The following is an 18,926-nucleotide window of genomic DNA, read 5'->3' as shown; positions in this document are numbered from 1 at the left end:
ATCCCTTTTTCTATTCGGCCTAATATGATCTTTGTAAATATTTTACTATATTTTCTATATTACATACGTATCATTCAAACCTATAAAGAAGATTCGGCGAAGATGCTGTGATTGCCAAATACAATACTAATTCACTGATATTATTCTAAGTATGTTTAAGAGCAGTAATCCTATTACATTGATTACAAATGTAAAACTTATCAGGTGGTAATATTTCAGGTCTTTTGAGTCTCCCTTTTTGAAAATTAGTATAATGATAGAGTTTTTCTAAGCTGTAAGTATAAAGCATTCTTCCAGACCTTTTGTGTGAAGTTCAGCGAGTTTATTACTATGAAATCGCCTCCATCTATTATCATGTAAATTGTTAGGCCATCTCCTGCTGCTCAGGTATTTAATCATTTCTATTTGCAAAGTTATTCTTATATCACTATTGTATAGAAATTATCTGCTATTTTTATAACTTCATCTCTTTTGCTGATAATATTTCCATTTTCATTCTTTAAAGTAAACATCTGTTGGTGCCCTGTTCCAAGTCTTCTTTTCTTCATTTTGATGCTTCTTCCTTTATTTAGCGTTTCCTCAATTTTTGTCTGATTGTTTTTATGAATGTCTTGGATTTCTAGTTTGTTTATTGTTATGGATTTTAACCTCATTTCATTCTTTATTAGGTTTTTGGGGTTTTCTGATAGTTTTCCTTGATCTTGTTTTGGAGTTTTCCTCCTATCTTTTGTGCTGATTCTAATGCAAATTTATATATATATATATATATATATATATATATATATATATATATATATATATATATATATACATGTATATATATATATATATATATATATATATATATATATATATATATATATATATATATATATATAAATGTGTGTGTATGCTTAAGGCATGTCCTTCCACACTGATCTTTATAATCATGGTATTTCTATGCCAGTCTCTACCAGCAAATTTTCTTAGTTCGTTAATACATGGTCTGCTCTTCTTTCTCCTGCTACTCTTGCAATCTCGAGGAACATATTCTGTTGTTTTTTATGTTCATCTATTGTCTGTCAATCTCACTATATGTCCTGCTCTTTTTCTGTCTCTTAGTGTTATTTCCATCATTATTCTTTCCACAGATCTTTGTTCTGAGACTCAAGAAAGGCTCTACGATTCTGATGCATAGATTGATATTGCTAAAATCATTTGATTAAATATTGTTATTTCTTTTTGGAGAAAGGGGTATTTTATTTTCATAATGTCCTTTTGTTTACCAACAGACCTCCCTCCTATGCTTGTCCCTGTAATATTTCGGTCTCATGTCTTGGGAGAACACTGTCTGCCCTAAATACGTATATTTATTAACAATCTCTTGAAGTTCGTCCATAACCGCTATTTGTAGTCTCTGTATACTTATTGTACATTATATTAGTTTTATTCATTTTTCTTTTCAGTCATATATTTATTTTCTATTTTCTATGTTTAAGTCTTCTATCATATTTTCATTGTAGGATATATAGTCTATGTGATTTCGATATTTTAGTAGCTTATATTAAGAAAGTAGGATACATGTACAATATGTTGGTATTTTCCATTCATGATGTTTCTACAACACATCCTTCTACCACAGGATTAATTGCACAAGTTTTGTAAGGAAATTGCGTAATTCTAGATTATAATAACACTAAAAATATCGTCAGAATAAATGCTAGAGACAAAGCCTCCCTAGTATTGCATCATTAGAACTGTAAAGAACGGAGCCTTGTCAGCCGTTGGACCAATCGTAAATGACATATAAATTTACCTTGATAACGATTGGTTAAAATCTCAAGATCACCTACGGGTATTTTCTTTCCAAATACCCAATGACTTAACATTTGCTGTACCGCAACCAGGGTTCGCATTCACAAGCACTGGCACGTACTTGCAATTGAAACATTACTTCTAACACTAAACTGGCAAAGTTTTGTCATACGTTAGAATATCAGCCGTCGTCTTCAGTCGTTCTTTCGCCCTTCAAGTTTTAAAATGGAATTCTACAAGAGTCTTAAGGGTGAGAATTTCTGCTAAAATTAAATTGTTTTGATACCATGAGGCTACAACTACCATAGGCTTAGTTTTTTTTTTATCTTTTTATATTAGTTGTTTCCATTGACATTAAATGAAGACATAGATCTGCTTTTGCTTAACTTCACCTATATGTGTCAATTGATGTTATTTTATGAGAAGATAGTTGATGCAGGTAAAATAATCCTATCGGTAGGGTATGATAGATAAGGGATTTGATAGGCCTATCTTTCTCATTTTACCTATGGGCTTGAGTAAATACGTGAGCTAGGTTGTCGGCCATTACACGTATTTCACTCTTATACAGATAAAATAATTGCCGAGAATAAAAATACGGGGTCGGATAACCGGTAAATTTTTATATTAAAACTATTTTTTACTGCTTTTGAAATAAGTATATGGTGTAATTATAGGTGTAATGAATGCTTTTGATAATGATTTCTAGCGGAAGGCCATAGTTGTTTAATTATGGTGGGTCGACTACCAAGTATTACTAATTAAGAATGGTCAATATAATGGAGTTTTTTGGTTGCTAGGACTTCTGGACTTATATAAAATGTCGTTCTATCCTATTTTCTATGGAGTTGTTCGTGTAATGTCCATCGTACAACAAATACCTCGTAACTTAATTGAAGTAATGATTTATTGGCTTTAGGTGATGGCAAGTTAGGTATGTGTAAAGAGCTCCAGGTTTGTTTTGTTAGGAAAAGTAGAAATTACTTGCAAGGAGCCTTTGTACATCAGCGGCCAGTTCCTCGTACGTTTGAATAAAAATGGACATCAACTGACGTAAACTTTCCTCCCTAACCTAACCTAAAAGCCGTGTCTTCACCTACATACGTAATGGGTGGGCTGACGCCTCCCTGCGACTGCCCTTACAGTGCCCTATTCTAAGTTAGCCATGATAATACATATAGGTGGCCGCTATATTACATACACCCTACTTGCAAATTTATCACTTGTTCCAACACTAATACAAACCCTTTTGCTCCCTATAGTGGAGACTCGCCCTCAGATGGGTGGATGTCGTTAACCAAGTGGTTGGTTCTTGTCCCGGGGTGTGGTTTTATGCTTTGTATGAGCTTAATAGAGGTACCCTTACACCTCGCTAATTCTTGATATTTGATGAATAGTACTTACCTGGCAGTTATATATATATAGCTGAGTCTCCGACTGCGGCAGAATTTAATCGAAAATCGCGGCAACCGCCTTGTGGTGGTTGTGTGGTTAGATGGTTAACAACCCCTACAGGGTGGTACTTGGAATCATTCCCGTTTTCTGTTCCTCAAATTATCTCTGCCGGCCGGATCGACTACATCGTTGGTCCGCCATTTAGAGTTTTTTCGGATCGCTTTCCCTTTATCGCCTTTTTGGACTTCGTTTTTGGTGAAGTACATTGTGTTGGGATTTGGCAATCGTGTTTGTTTTTTGTTTTTTGTCTTTTCCTCTCTTATCATGAGTGAAAAAATTCATTTTTGTATTTGTCCGAATGATATTTGCAAGGTGAGGTTGCCGAAAGTGTCGGTTGACCCTCACATTATCTGTATGGGCTGCAGGGGGTTTGAATGTGCTCTAGATAATAGGTGCAAGGAATGCGAGGTTTTAAATGATGATAATTGGTTAGCTATGAAGCACCATGTGCGCAAGCTTGAGGTTGATAGAGTTAGAAGAGCTAAATCAAAGTCAAAGTCTGCTAGTGAGCCTAGCTTAGATTTATCTATTGACCCTTTACTTGTAACCTCTTTGGAAGTTATTCCTTCCCCGAATGAAGTAACTCCTGCCCCTTCTACAGGATCTGTGCCTACGGATGACCCTGGGTATGCTAAATTAGCTGCTGAATTAGAGGCCATTAAAGCACAATTGGAGGCCTTTAAAGGTAAGGGTGTAAGTGAAATTAGTGCTTGTAAAAGTGCAGTGGAGGTGGCGACTGATCGAATCTGTCATACCCCTAGGTCTAGACCTCTACCAATCTCTCAGGACCAAGGGAGAAGGTACGTCGAAAGCCGAAAGGGGGTGAGAGGTGCTTATCCTCGGTCAGTCGTCGCCTCAGACAGTCCTGTTGCGATCTCCCAGGCTGCTCTTGACCGCCGTAGAAAAGGCGTGTCGGATACGTTTGTGTCTTCGCCTGATCGTTCTCCCAGACGTAATTGGCGTTACGAACCAAGACCAATGAAGAGAGGGTGGAACCGGGATGTGCAGTCTCGCTCTCCCTCTCCCGGTTCGAGTAGCCGAGATCCTGATCCTTCGGAAGACGATTTCGATGTTGTGCCTGTTAAGAGGGCGAAACAGAGAGTCCTTAGCCCAGTTAATCCTGCTAAACTCCCTGCTTCTTCTGCCAGCGCTCCCAGTCAAGCCGTACGACAACTGCCGTCTTCGGCACCGCGAGAGCCAGCGGAGGTTGCTAAAGCTTTCATGGTTGTTATGCAGGAACAACTTTCATCGTTAGTTCAAGCTTTCAGCCACCCTTCTCAGTCCGTCAGACGTAAGGACGTCTCTTTGCCTGTTAAGAGATCTTCTTCTAAGAGAGAACTTAGTATCTCTCCTAAGAAACCTCTGCGCACTTCGTCGGCCGTGCGACAACGCACACCCTCTTCATCGGCACGCTGCCAGGAATTTCCTTCCCCCCTATCTCGGCGCCAGGACGATACTGCCTCTCGTTCTCGGCGCCGTGACGATTCCGTTTCTCCTTCGAAACGCCAGGACGTTACCGCCTCGTTTCTTAGGAAATAGGATGAATGCAGTCTGCATTTTCAAGGCGAAGGCAGCCTGCATCTTCAGGACGATTCCGTTTCTCGTCATCGTGACGATACCGCTTCTCGTCATCATGACGATACCGCTTCTCGTCATCATGACGATACCGCTTCTCGTCATCGTGACGATACCGCTTCTCGTCATCGTGACGATACTGCTTCTCGTCATCGTGATGATTCCGCTTCTCGTCATCGTGACGATACCGCTTCTCGTCATCGTGACGATACCGCTTCTCGCCGACTGGATGTTATCGGCGCTCGGCGCCAGGATTCAAACAGTTCCCGGTGCCAGACTGCTGGCAGCCCAACTCTTCAGGATGTTATCCTTGAGCAGGACCTCGAAGATATTTCGGAAGAGGAAGAAAAACCTGCCGACTCTTCTAGTGATTATAAGGTTCTTTCTCGCTCTCTTTTGAAACTTTATGGGGAGGAATTTCAACCTTCGGCCCCTCGTTCTCCTCAGTCTCAATTTACCAGGAAGAAAGCTACTAAGTCTTCGGCCTTCATCAAAATGAAACTTTCAGTTTCGGCCAGGAAAGCTCTCGCTAAGGTGGATGATTGGATGAAGGAACGGAGACAAGCTGTCAAGACCACCTTTTCTTTTCCACCGTCTCGGCTCGCTTCCAAGGCCGGTATGTGGTATGAGACGGGGGAACCTTTGGGGTTAGGAGTGCCTGCCTCCTCCCAAGGTGACTTCTCGGCTCTTGTGGACTCGGCAAGAAGGCATGCTTTAAACTCTGCCAAGGTGATGTGGTCCATGTCGGAGCTTGATCACCTCGTCAAGGGAATTTTCAGGGTTTTCGAGATTTTCAGCTTCCTGGACTGGTCTCTCGGGACTCTGGCCAGGAAGTCTGAACTCCTCGAGGACACGAAGGACCTGACGAGTATCATGTCCTGCATAGACAAAGCTCTAAGGGATGGAGTGAATGAATTGGCTTCCCTTTTCTCAGCAGGGGTCTTAAAGAAGAGGGCCCTTTTGTGCTCCTTCACCTCTAGATCTGTGACTGTTGCCCAGAAGTCGGAGCTGCTTTACGCCCCTTTTTCACGTCATCTTTTTCCTGAAGCTCTGGTCAGAGATATCTCCCTTTCTCTGGCACAGAAGGCTACTCAGTACCTTTTGTCTCGGTCTGCTAGGAAGACCTTACCTGTTGCTCCTGCTCCTCTGAAGAAGGAAGAGAAGAAGTTTCAGCAGCCCTTTCGGGGCAGGATCTCCTCGAGAGCGGATTTTAGGGGGAGAAGACAAGAGTCAGGGCCAAGGACCAGCAGAGGTGCGTTTAGGCCCCGGTCCAAAAAATGAGATGGAAGTCCTCCAGACACCAGTAGGGGCAAGACTCGTTTTTGGCAGTCTTGGAAAAGGAGAGGGGCGGACACCTGGTCCCTCTCAGTCGTCAAGGAAGGTTACAAGATCCGCTTTTTAAAGAAACCACCTCTCTCAGACACTTCCCTAGGCTTAGTGGCTCGGTACACCGACGTGGGGAAACGAGAGGCTCTTCTGGAGCTAGTCGACCAGATGTTGGTCAAGGGAGCAATAGAGCCGGTTCAAGACCTCGCCTCCCCAGGCTTTTACAATCGCCTGTATCTGGTTCCCAAGAACTCGGGTGGATGGAGACCAGTCCTAGATGTCAGCTCTCTGAACGCCTTCGTGGAGAAAACAAAGTTCTCCATGGAGACGACTCAGTCAGTGCTGGCTGCAGTTCGTCCAGGCGACTGGATGGTTTCTCTCGACCTGCAGGACGCTTATTTTCACGTCCCCATTCATCCGTCTTCGAGGAGATATCTGAGATTTGTGTTCCAGGGCAAGTGCTTCCAATTCAGGGCACTTTGCTTCGGTCTCAGCACAGCTCCCCAAGTTTTCACCAGACTAATGGTGAATGTGGCAGGCTGGTTACACCAGGAGGGGATAAGGGTATCCTTCTATCTAGACGACTGGCTGATCCGGTCACAGTCGAAAGAAAAATGTCTGGAGGACCTAATGAAGACGTATACGATGACTCAGGACCTGGGACTCATCGTCAACTGGGGGAAGTCTCAGACCGAGCCGAATCAGACTATTCTCTATTTGGGGATAGTTCTGAATTCAGTTCTTTTTCAGGCTTCTCCCTCCCAGGAGAGGCAGACCAGGTGCCTGGACAAAGTCAAAGACTTTTTGAGGAAGCAGGAATGCTCAGCGAAGGAGTGGATGAGTCTGCTGGGAACTCTATCCTCCCTGGAGCAGTTTGTCCCGTTGGGGAGACTGCACCTAAGGCCTCTGCAACACTTCCTCGCAAAGGTTTGGAACAGAAAGATCCAGGAGGACACTTTTTCTTTTCCCATTCCGACAAAGATCAAGGATCTTTTGATGTGGTGGCTGGACCCAGCTCTGTTGGGAAAAGGGATCTCCTTGTTCAAGAAGAACCCCGACCTAGTGTTATTCTCAGACGCGTCCGAGTGAGGCTGGGGAGCAACACTAGGGAACAAAGAGGTCTCAGGTATCTGGGAAGGGAGTCAGATCAGTTGGCATATCAACAGGAAGGAATTGATGGCCATTTTGTTAGGGCTAAAGGCCTTCAAAACCTCGGTGTCAGGAAAGACTGTGGAGATCAATTCCGACAACACCACAGCTCTCGCGTACATAAGGAAGCAAGGGGGAACTCACTCCCTTTCTCTGTTCTCAACTGCGAGAGAGCTTCTCCTTTGGGCGAACAAGAACGAGCCTCAGCTGTTGACAAGGTTTGTTCAAGGGCAGAGAAACATCAGGGCAGACATGCTCAGCAGGAGGGGACAAGTCCTTCCCACAGAGTGGACTCTCAACCCGCATGTCTGTCGGAGCCTCTGGAAGTTGTGGGGCAGACCTGTAATAGACCTTTTCGCCTCCAGTCTAAACAAGAGGATCCCCAACTACTGCTCTTTAGTCCCGGACGAGGAAGCTGTTGCAGTGGACGCCTTCTTGATGGATTGGACGGGGCTGGACATGTATGCCTTTTCCCCGTTCAAGATCATCAATCTGGTTGTCAGGAAATTCGCTCTCCTCGATTCGGGACGAATGATCCTAGTGGCTCCATTCTGGCCTGCGAGGGAATGGTTCACCGAAGTGGTAGGGTTGCTGATGGACGTTCCAAGAAGACTCCCGGCAAGTCCAGATCTTCTCAGACAACCCCACTTTGAGAGATTTCATCAAAACCCCCTCGCTCTCAATCTGACTGCCTTCAGACTGTCGAGAAGCTCGTTAGATCTCGAGGCTTTTCGGCACAAGCGGCGAAAGCTATTGCCAGAGCAAGGAGGATCTCTTCACAAAGAGTCTACCAGTCAAAGTGGGAGACCTTTAGAGCTTGGTGCAGGAGACACAAGGTTTCCTCGTCCTCTGCATCTCTAAGCCAGATTGCAGACTTTCTTTTGTACCTCAGGCAGGATGCTAAGCTGGCTGTATCTACCATTAAAGGATACAGGAGCATGCTCTCAACCGTCTTTAGGCATAGAGGCTTAGAGTTATCTCAGAATAAGGACTTGCAGGACCTCATTAGGTCTTTTGAGACAATGAAGCAGGTGCAGTTAAGACCCCCTTCTTGGAACCTGGATGTGGTGTTCAAGTTTTTGTGCTCCAAGAAGTTTGAGCCTATCTCGCAAGCCTCTCTGCGAGATGTGACTAAGAAAACCCTCTTCCTTTTGACTCTAGCGACTGCCAGGAGGATCAGCGAGGTCCAGGCAATCGAGAAGCGTGTAGGCTTCACCCAAAATGGAGCGGTTTGTGCCTTGAGGTTCGACTTTCTCGCCAAGAATGAGAACCCTTCGAAACCCTGGCCCAGGACTTTTGAAGTCCCTAACCTCACGAATCTAGTGGGTCAGGAACAGGAAAGCCTCCTCTGCCTGGGTAGGGCTCTCAAGGCTTATTTGGCCCACACTAAGAACGTGAGGGGTGCTTCCAACTCCTTATGGTGTTCGGTGAAGGATCCTCAAAAACCCCTGTCAAAGAACGCTTTGTCCTTTTTCATGAGGGAAACTATTAGGGAAGCCCACCTCTTTTGCGAGGAAGAAAACTTCGCCCTGTTAAAAGTACGGGCTCACGAAGTAAGAGCCATTGCTGCCTCACTGGCATACCGGAAAAATATGTCAGTTAGGCAGATCATGGACGCAACGTTCTGGAGGAGCAACTCTGTCTTCGCTTCTCATTACCTCAGAGAGGTAAGAGTGGACTATGACAAGTGTTATACCTTGGGCCCATACGTAGCTGCGGCTTCTGTATTAGGCAAAGGAGTTACTACCCCCACTCAACCTTAGTTTATGTACTTGTATATGGGTTTGTGTTTTTATTATGGTTGTCTGAGGTCCTCGTCTTGTGGTACGGTTCCCTCAGTCCAGATAGATAGTTTATATCTATTTCTGCAAGGTTAGGTGGTTAGCTTTAGTAAGGTTGCAGGTTTTTATTATACGGGAAGGTAGTTTCTGAAGTTTAGTCAAGTTGTTGGTCCTACCCCTTTGACAGACTCGATTGAGTTGTCAGCAGCGTAGCAGGTCTACTCCTGGCTGAACACTCCTAAGGGAAAGCGACTCTAGAGGCAGTTACCTTTGAAGTCAGCTACCCTAGCAGGTAAGGAATCAAGGTGGTTTTTCTCCTACAACTCTTTGGTTGTTTCCCCAACTATGTTTTCCTGTCTGTTTCCCTCCAAATGTGTGAATCAGCTATATATATATATAACTGCCAGGTAAGTACTATTCATAAAAATGGAGTTTTTATGATAAAACAAAGTTTTATGAATACTTACCTGGCAGTTATATATATATTTTAAAGCCCACCCACCTCCCCTCAGGAGACAGGTCGGGCAAAGATAATCTGAGGAACAGAAAACGGGAATGATTCCAAGTACCACCCTGTAAGGGTTGTTAACCATCTAACCACACAACCACCACAAGGCGGTTGCCGCGATTTTCGATTAAATTCTGCCGCAGTCGGAGACTCAGCTATATATATATAACAGCCAGGTAAGTATTCATAAAACTTTGTTTTATCATAAAAACTCCATTTCTCAGAATGTGATAAAGCCAACAGCCTGGGCAATCAAGTGAATGTGCGAGAACTCGGTAATGGGACTTGGCCAGGTAAGATTATATTTGGAGCTAAACTCCACACTCAACCTAGGTGGGGTGTATGAATGATAGCGGTCACCTGTATGTTTGATTAAGGCTAACTTAGAATACGGCAGTGTAAGGGGAGTCGCAGGGGACATTAGGCTTCTCCCCCGTTAGGTAAGTAGGTAAGGACACGGCTTGTAGGTTACGTTAGGGGGGAAAGTTCAGGTTAGTTGATGTGCATTTTTAATCCAAACGGGAGGAACTGGCTGCTGATATATAAAGGCTCCACCTAGACATTGCCTGATTCCACCTGATAGGGTGATCGGGGACATAACAAATATAGGTAGTAGGGTGGCCATGGCACCAGCCACCCATTGAGATACTACCACTAGTGTATTGTTGGGTCCTTTGACTAGCTAGACAGTACTAAATTGGATCCTACTCTTTGGGTACGGTTTATTTTCCTTTTGCCTACACATACACCAAATAGTCTGGCCTACTCTTTGCATATTCTCCTCTGTCCTCATACACCTGACAACACTGATATTACCAAACAATTCTTCTTCTCACAAGGAGTTAACTACTGCACTGTAATTGTTCAGTGGCTACTTTCCTCTTTCTAAGTGTAGAAGAGACTCTTTAGGTATGGTAAGCAGCTCTTCTAGGAGAAGGACACTCCAAAATCAAAACATTCTTCTCTTGTCTTGGGTAGTGCCAAAGCCTCTGTTCCATGGTCTTCTACTGTCTTGGGGTAGAGTTCTCTTGCCTTGGGGTACACTTGGACACACTGTTCTATCTTATTTCTCTTCCTCTTATTTTTTTTAAAGTTTTTATACTTTATATATGAAATATTACTTTTAATGTTACTGTTCTTGAAATATTTAATTTTAATTGTTAATTACTTCTCTTATTTCCTTGTGTCCCTTCCTCACTGGGCTATTTTCCCTGTTGGAGCCTTTGGGCTTATAGTATCCTGTTTTCTGCACTAGGGTTGTAGCTTAGCAAGTAATAATAATAATAATAATAATTTAAACATATATTAGGTAACACAAAGGACGATAGTATCCACCTGCAGTTAGAGGTGGTCAGTTAGTACTGTTCCTCACTGGCTCGACCCCAAGAGAGAGGAGAATGAAAGAAGAAAAGGCCAGTCACTCGCACTTTCATTCTAGTCTTATACCAATAACATCTGCCCTTAACCAACTGTGGGCTACGTCTTGCTGTGAAGGTAATTTGACGCTTCCTCACACCCACAGAGAATTTCTTTTTGAAAGTCGAGGACATGCTTATGCCCCTGATGTCTTGATCTCTGGGTCTTCGAATCTGAAGATTAGAATCTGGAATGAGGGCTCTTTCTCTATCACTTTATAATTAAGACGGAAATAGTAACACATGATATTTTCCCCTCAACCGTGCCTGCACTGAAGAAAAGTCTGTTAGGCTGTTTGTGGGTGAGCTCTTGTGGATCTTCAGATATAAGACCTCGGCACCCTGGCTGGACATAATATCTGCTGATTTGGATGAAATGTTACAGAATGTTCACTCTCAATCTGGAAAGGCCCAAATCTAGGATTCACTATAGCTGGATTTTTAGTCTTAGCAATAAACTAGGGGATGAAGCAAAGTGTCACCTGCCCCCATCCCCTTGAATGGGCGATGTCATATGATAGACCATTTAGCTCACTGACACTCTTAGCTGAGGTAAAAGCTTGAGTGTCGAGTCACGATCTGACGACTGATATAGCGGTTCGTAGCACATGTGCTATGTTTCAAGGAGGAGGTCTAACTTTCGGCTGAGGGCAAGATTACTCGAAACTTTGTATGAGGAGAGAATTCCATAGAGGAGGAGATATTAACTCCTTTCAATCTAAAGGCGAGGCTCAAGGCTGAGCGATTTCCTTTTACCACTGAGATAGAGCAGATTCCTGGAGGTATTGAGATAACTTTTTTGCAACTGATTGTAAAAAAGCCTCTCTTCGAGAAGAGATGCTGTATAACCTCCATGTGTTAAGTCTTAGCGAAGCCTCGGTTTTGTGGAATACGGTATCTTTGCATGAGGTTATTTGAGTAGCTGAGGAAGAGGTAGAAGCTCGCTCGAAGCTTCTGTGAGCAGATGTAGAAGGTTTGGGAACCATTCGGCATGCTGCCACATCGAAGCCTGAAGGGTCATCGACAGATCTTGTGGTGCCCTTACTTTGTTTATGAGTCGTCTCGCTAGGTAAAATGGGGGAAATGTCATAAACGTCTATAGTGTCCCATGGACGTTGGAAGGCATCTTTCAAAATGACCTCAGGATCTGGTATTGGTGACCAGTACTCCAGAAGTTTCTGGTTGAGGGATGTTGCAAAGAGGTCGATCGTTGGTGAACCCCATGAAGTCAGGACTTTGTTGGCAGTCTGACGATTCAAAAACCACTCGGAGCCAACTGAGTCTTCCTACTCAGTTTGTCCACCAGCACATTCTGTTTGCCCGTAATAAATTGGCCGAGAGGGATACCAAGTAGTCTTTCATCCATCTCAGCATTTCCACAGCTAGATGACAATGGGGCTGTGAAAAAGTACCTCCTTTATGTAAGTTACTACCAGGATTTTTATGTGTCATTGTCGCCCGGACTCGAACCACAGTCTGGAGGCTGGAGGAGGAGAGAGAAGGTCAACTCCCTTGAGGAGATCGGTGTCTTAACATCCACTATAGTCCCATTGATCTAAAACCAAGGTTCTGGTGGAGTCAAGGTGGGGAATTACCCACGTACACTGTTGCCTTGCTTGCTAAACAAGTGATGAACCAATTATCTGATAGGTCAAAGACATTACAGATAGGTATACTCATACTGACTGATACAATATAAACCTCAAAGTAAACTTGTAATTCATGAGACACTCGTACAACAATAAAGAAAGACGACACATTTTGCATTGTTGCTGTTCTGTTCTGTTACGATTGCCTGTGAAACACGTGCTCAGCGTTGTTGTACAGTATATATGAACCGTGTTTAATGAATAGTCATTTTGATGGGATCTAAAAAGTAAGTTTAAAATTTACGATTAGACAAGCCACGATTCGATAGAATGTATACTGTATGCTGTATACAAGAGCCTGTTTAACCCTTTCACCCCCAAAGGACGTACCGGTACGTTCTTGCAAAACACTATTAATTACATATTTTTGAAAATTTTATGAGAAACTTCAGGCATTTTCCAAAAGAATGAGACCAACCTGACCTCTCTAGGACAAAAATTAAGCTTTTTAGAGCAATTTAAAAAAATTATATAGCAATATGTGCTCGAAATTTAACCTTATGGTGGGGGTAAAAGGGTTAATTAAAGGGTCAATTGAGAGCTAATAATTAATTGTTCCGTAACTGGAATACAAACCACGCTATTTAGTAGGTGTATTACTTTCGGCGTAGCTGAAATGACGAGACATTAATTTTTAACGAGGGTTAACTACCCATACTGCTAGTTAGCGGGGGTAGGGGAGGGTAGCTTGCAACTGCCCCTCCCCCCTCACACACCTGAGATTGAGCTCACTTTGCTTTCGGCTCGGATGGTGAATGGACGTTGCCGCTCTTCATCCTCGCCGAATATTGGCAGCCATTAATGACTTGCTTTTTCTTTTTCTCTTAGTGTGTGTTTGTGAAGTTAATTTCTGTGACCATGCGCACCTGCCCTGGACTCTCCGGCCACCCTTGTGGGACATATGTCAGTGGTGGAGTCTGATCCTCACACCCTTTGTCCTTTATGCAGAGGTCAACGGTGTGATAGGGTAAATAAGTGTAGGGAGTGATCTTCCTCCCAGTGGGAGAGTTTGCGCGACGGCGGAAGAAAAAGTCCAAGCGGGATATTTCTCCTTCGAAGATTTCTTTGAAGGAAGAAAAACCCAAGGCCTCTTCTTCCGTCTCCCAACCCTCCTCCGAAGCTCTTACTCGTTCAGTCTTATGAGAGACCGTTGAGTAGTAGCGTAGACCAGGTTAATGTCGGCCAACCCCGGTTCTCGAGAGAAGATGTTGCTTCCCCTAGCGAAGCAGCCCCACCTCTCTCCCAGGTGAGGCCTTGTCACTAACCCCTCTTTTTCAGATTTGGTCTTCCTTGGGGCTTACAGGTCCACCCTCCAAGGAATCTTTGCTATAGTTCGTCCGCATGGGTGCTTCTGTTAAGCAATCATCGTCTCCGTCAGAGGTAGATTCTCTGACCCTTGTCGACGTTCTTGTGTCAGAGGTGTCTCATGCGGTATCATCCAGCTCCTCTGCCCCACCAGACTCTCCAGCGGTTGCTGCCGACTTAGTTTCCCCTGTTCCTGAACATCCTTCGAGGGGCAAACTAAGCTTAACGTCTGTCTCTCCTGCAAGTGTTTCTCTCCCTCGGGGGAGTCCACTTATAGAGACTCTTCTTCGGAGGACTGCTGCGGCGCACAGTCATCTTGCTGATCCAACGACCCCCAGAGGGCGCATTCATCGGAAAGCACACCTTCCACTTCACCTTAGAGGAGAGGCGCCTCTTTGGTTCATCGTCGTCGCAGCCGTCCCCTGCAGAGGAGCTTCCGCTGTAATCATCTGACCTTCATTCATCGATCGTTACTGCTCCTGCAACTAGTCTTGTGACTTCGATTCAGGACCTCTCTGCTGATCGTTCGCGATCCTCTTCGGTGGATGGTTGCCCTTACAAAGGTCACGTCGACCATCCACCCTCCAGACCTGCCGACCTGCCATCACCATTCCTGCCACCGGTAAAGCTTATTGTAGCTCTACCAAAGTGCGCAGTTGCGCACCATCGCCCAGCAGCTTGCCAACCGACAGAACTTCAGCGCTCACCAGCAGCTCGTGAACACACTACAGCGCTTCGGCGCGCCCCTTCACCTGCTCGCCCTCATAGAAGGCAGCAAATTCATGCGCCTGCGCGCCAACGTTCTCCTGCACGTCGGCACTCCCACGTGCCCACGTTCACCTGTGCACCCTACGCTCACACGCCCAGGATCGCCAGCGCGCTTGCGCTCTCCTGCGCGCCCATGATCTCCTGTACCTTGTGCTTACGTGCCCACGATCTCCTACGCGCCAGCACTCTCCTGCGCACCAGCCTGTGCGCCAATTAACCCTCACACCAGCCTGTGCGCCAATTATCTTCCGCGTGCCAATTCTTTATTGCGCACCAGCGTGCTCCCGCATGCCAGTACCCACCTGCGCACCAACAAATGCCTGCGCGCCATTATTCTCTGGTGCACAAATACTCTGTAGGTGAGACAGCAGGCACAATGCAGCTCTCGCCTGCACGCCCGTGTTTTCCTGGACATTCGTGCTCTCCTGCGCGCCAAATCTCTCCCGCGCCACCACATACCCGCGTGCCAGCTTTCACCTGCGCACGCGTTCCAATATTCTCGCGCGCGCACAGGCACAGGATCTACACCCAGCAAGGTCACCATCGCCTCATTCCCCTCCCCGCAAACGCATTTCAGTGCGGCCTGCGGGAGAAGGGAAACAGGCAGAGGGGTTCAGGATCCCTAAACTGCCTTCTAAGGCGGACACACCTATTACGGTGACTCCTCGTTGGGAACCTTCGGTCCCTTTCCCTTCAGGGGATCTGTCTGACAGTGCATCAGTCAGTCAGCAGCCTTGGTTCAGTGCTTGAGTCAGAGCTGTAATACAGGCATTCAAGCCCGTCCAGTCCGACCGCTCATCAGAGCAACCTATAGCTCTGGACTCAAGACACAGAATCATGGCTTCCTCTACCCCTTTAAAGAGGACAAGAGGAGTTTCCGACGCAGTCACTTCCCCGAGGGTGAAGCAGACTCCGTGCAGACCATCAAGGCTAGTCCCTCCAGTTTCTCCCCAGGGATACTCTCCCTCCCTGTCGAATGAAGACCATCCTTCACCAAGGGAATTGCGTGAGGAGAGGCACTCTTCCATCGCACCATTGGAGGGACATGACACTCCGGCCTTTGATGTTGGAGTCTTACCTCCTTCCTCGGAAGGAGTCCAAAGACTCCAAGACTCTCCCAAAGTCCTCCACCAAGGCTAGAACGGAGACAGCCAGCCACTCAAGGAATGTCCGTGACTCACCCCATGAAGAACTCTTGGGGATAGAAGGAGACTTCGCTGCGAGGCCAACATCAGGAGGAGACCAACAAGAATCAGAACATGCATTCTGGCAGGTTCTGACTCTAATGAGGGTTCTCAATGAGTTTTCCGACTTAGAGATACTCCCTCGAGAGGGCAAAGACATGGTCTTAGACTGCATCTTCGGCACTCAGAAACCCTCAAAGACCAGTGCAGCCCGTCCCTGGTCTCAAGCGTTGAAGAGTACCAGGGACAAGATCACTCAACAGCTCTCCGAGTTTGCCTCCTCCAACCGTACCGGCTCTACGAACAAGCTCCTCCCACCACCTCGCGTACAGCAAAGGAGGTACTTTGAGATCCTGGAGGAACCCAGTTCAGCTCTTCCACTTAACCATTCTCTGGAAGAGCTAACCAGGGGAGTCACTCTTGAGAGACACTCCAGCCGGCACGTCTCATTCTCGGGGCCTAAGTCCTTAACCAGGAAAAGGTCACTAAGCATGCGATGCAAGCTACTTCGTGGTTGGACATCTGGTTAGGGACCTTAGGTATCCTGATACGATCCGAGGATTTTTCCAAGGAGCGTACCAGGAAGGCACTGGAGACCTTTTTACTCTCAGGCACTCGCACGATCGAGTTTCTTGCCCACCAAGTTTTGAACTTGTGGGCAAACACTATCTTAAAACGTCGAGATGCAGTGTCTGAGACGTTCCACCAACAGGTCCCAAGCGTCGAGATAAATAGGCTTAGAAATTCCTCCCTAGAGGGGACCCATCTGTTTGAGCCTAAGGACTTTAACAACTCAGCAGTCCCGTCCAACCAAGATCATAACGATGAAACTAGCAGCGAAGACAGTGGTGTCTAATAAGGCCTTTCCTGTCAAGGACAGGAAAGGCAAAATGTCCTCCAGGTGAGGAAAGAATCCTAGAAAGAGCAGCCGAGGCCGCAAACGCTAGGATAGGCACTCCCCCTGCATTTCCAGCAGTGGGAGGATGCCTACAAAGTTGCTCAGACAGGTGGAAGCAACTCTGGGCCAATTCTTGGACAATCTCCGTGATCCGTCAAGGATATCGCGTCCCGTTCATAACATCTCTACCTCCCCTGACCAGGAATCCAGTGTCAATAGACTCCCTTGCCATGGGATCGGCAAGGGGACAGGCCATTCGTGTAGAAGTCTAGACCCTGTTGAAGAAGAGCGCTCTCCAAGAGGTCCTTGATGGGTCCCCAGGCTTCTTCAGTCGACTCTTTCTTGTAAGAAAGGCGTCTGGAGGCTGGAGACCAGTATCGACCTCTCAGCCCTGAACAAGTTTGTCAAACAGACTCTGTTCAACATGGAGACAGCAGACATGGTCAGACTAGCAGTAAGACCTCAGGACTTCATGTGTACACTGGACCTAAAGGACGCATACTTCCAGATCCCAGTCCATCCGTCTTCATGGAAGTACTTAAGATTCAGCCTAGACAGCACCCCAAGTTTTCACCAGTGTGTTTGCCCTAGTGTCATCTTGGGCATACAGGATTGGCATCCGTCTCCTCCATTATCTGGACGACCGGCTAATCCTAGCAGACTCGGTGTCAACCCTTCTTCAACACCGAGACAAACTTCTGAGACTTTGCCAGGATCTGGGGATCATGGTAAATCTCGAGAAGTCTAATCTGCTTCCTACACAGAGACTGGTATACTTAGGCATAATCATAGACACCAGTCTCCACAAAGCCTTCCCATCAGATGACAGGATAACAAGGCTGAGAAAGGTCGCAAGACCCTTTCTCAGACGAGAAGAACTTCCAGCCCAAACGTGGTTACGTCAAACGTGGTTACGTCTTCTCGGTCTCCTTTCATCGCTGGCCCGTCTAGTTCCCAATGGTCGCCTCAGGATGAGATCCCTCCAGTGGCAACTCAAGTCCCGGTGGAATCAAACTCGCGATTCCCCGGACATCCAGATCCCCATGGGATTAGTGGAACTGACAGGCCTCCAGTGGTGGGTGACAGACGAGAACCTACGAAAGGGAGTGGACCTTCTCATCCTCCCCTGGATTTGATGCTGTTCTCAGACGCTTCAAAAAAAATGTGGGGGGGGGGGGCCCACGTGCTGCACCACACGACCTCAGACCTCTGGTCAGAGTGAGAAAAATACCTCCACATAAATCTCTTAGAAATAAAGGCCATCTTTCTGGCCCTTCAACAGTTCCAACAGTTCCTGGTGGGCCACTCAGTGGTGGTGATGAGCGACAACACCACAGTAGTGACTTACATCAACAAGCAATGAGGTACTTTTTCACAGCAGCTATCCCATCTAGCAGTAGAGATACTGAGATGGGCCAAATTCCACTCGATACCACTATCGGCAAGCTTCATTCCGGGCAAATGGAATGTGCTCGCCGACAACCTGAGCAGAGCATCTCAGATGGTGAGTACCGAGTGGTCTTTAGATCATCTAGTAGCCAACAAAGTCCTGACTTTGTGGGGTTCTCCGACTGTGAACCTCTTCGCAACGGCCCTGAACTTCAGGCTCCCGCTGTATTGTTCCCCAGTCCCAGACCCCAAGGCTCTCTGGCAAGATGCTTTCCAACAACAGTGGGACAACATCGACGTTTATGCCTTTCCCCCATTCTGTTTGATGAGGAGGGTAATCAACAAGACAAAAACATCGGTCAATCTTTCAATGACCCTCATAGCTCCGCTATGGCATCACGCAGAATGGTTTCCTGACCTTCTGCAACTCCTAACGGAGCCCCCAAGAGAACTCCCTCCGCGACACAATCTACTCAACCTCATGCCAAAATATTCCACAAAGCCGTAGCTTCGCTACGACTTCACGCCTGGAGATTATCCAGCATCTCCTCTCTCAGACAGGATTTTCGCAACAAGTTGCGACTAGGATGTTGATTATTGATACACTCTGCTGCGTAAGTCATCAGCAGCAGTCTACCAGGTAAAGTGGCAAGTCTTATGTGGTTGGTGTCGTGGAAGGGGTATCTCTCCACTCTATGCCACTATTCCAGCAATAGTGGAGTTCTTCGTG

General features: G+C 46.1%; 1 protein-coding gene across 1 annotated transcript in view; it reads left to right on the top strand.

The window, feature by feature from the left end:
* Positions 1 to 1,854: 1,854 nt before the first annotated feature.
* Positions 1,855 to 18,926, top strand: part of Cisd2 (CDGSH iron sulfur domain 2) — a 96,351-nt gene continuing 79,279 nt past the window's right edge. The window contains exon 1 of the mRNA XM_068349576.1: positions 1,855 to 2,044. Coding sequence (XP_068205677.1) covers positions 2,020 to 2,044 — 25 coding nt within the window. The 5' untranslated portion in view covers positions 1,855 to 2,019. The remainder of the gene's footprint in view (positions 2,045 to 18,926) is intronic.

This window comes from Palaemon carinicauda, chromosome 26 (assembly GCF_036898095.1).
Source record: "Palaemon carinicauda isolate YSFRI2023 chromosome 26, ASM3689809v2, whole genome shotgun sequence".
NCBI classification, from domain to species: Eukaryota; Metazoa; Arthropoda; class Malacostraca; order Decapoda; family Palaemonidae; genus Palaemon; species Palaemon carinicauda.
This window is presented reverse-complemented; position numbering and strand designations above follow the sequence as displayed.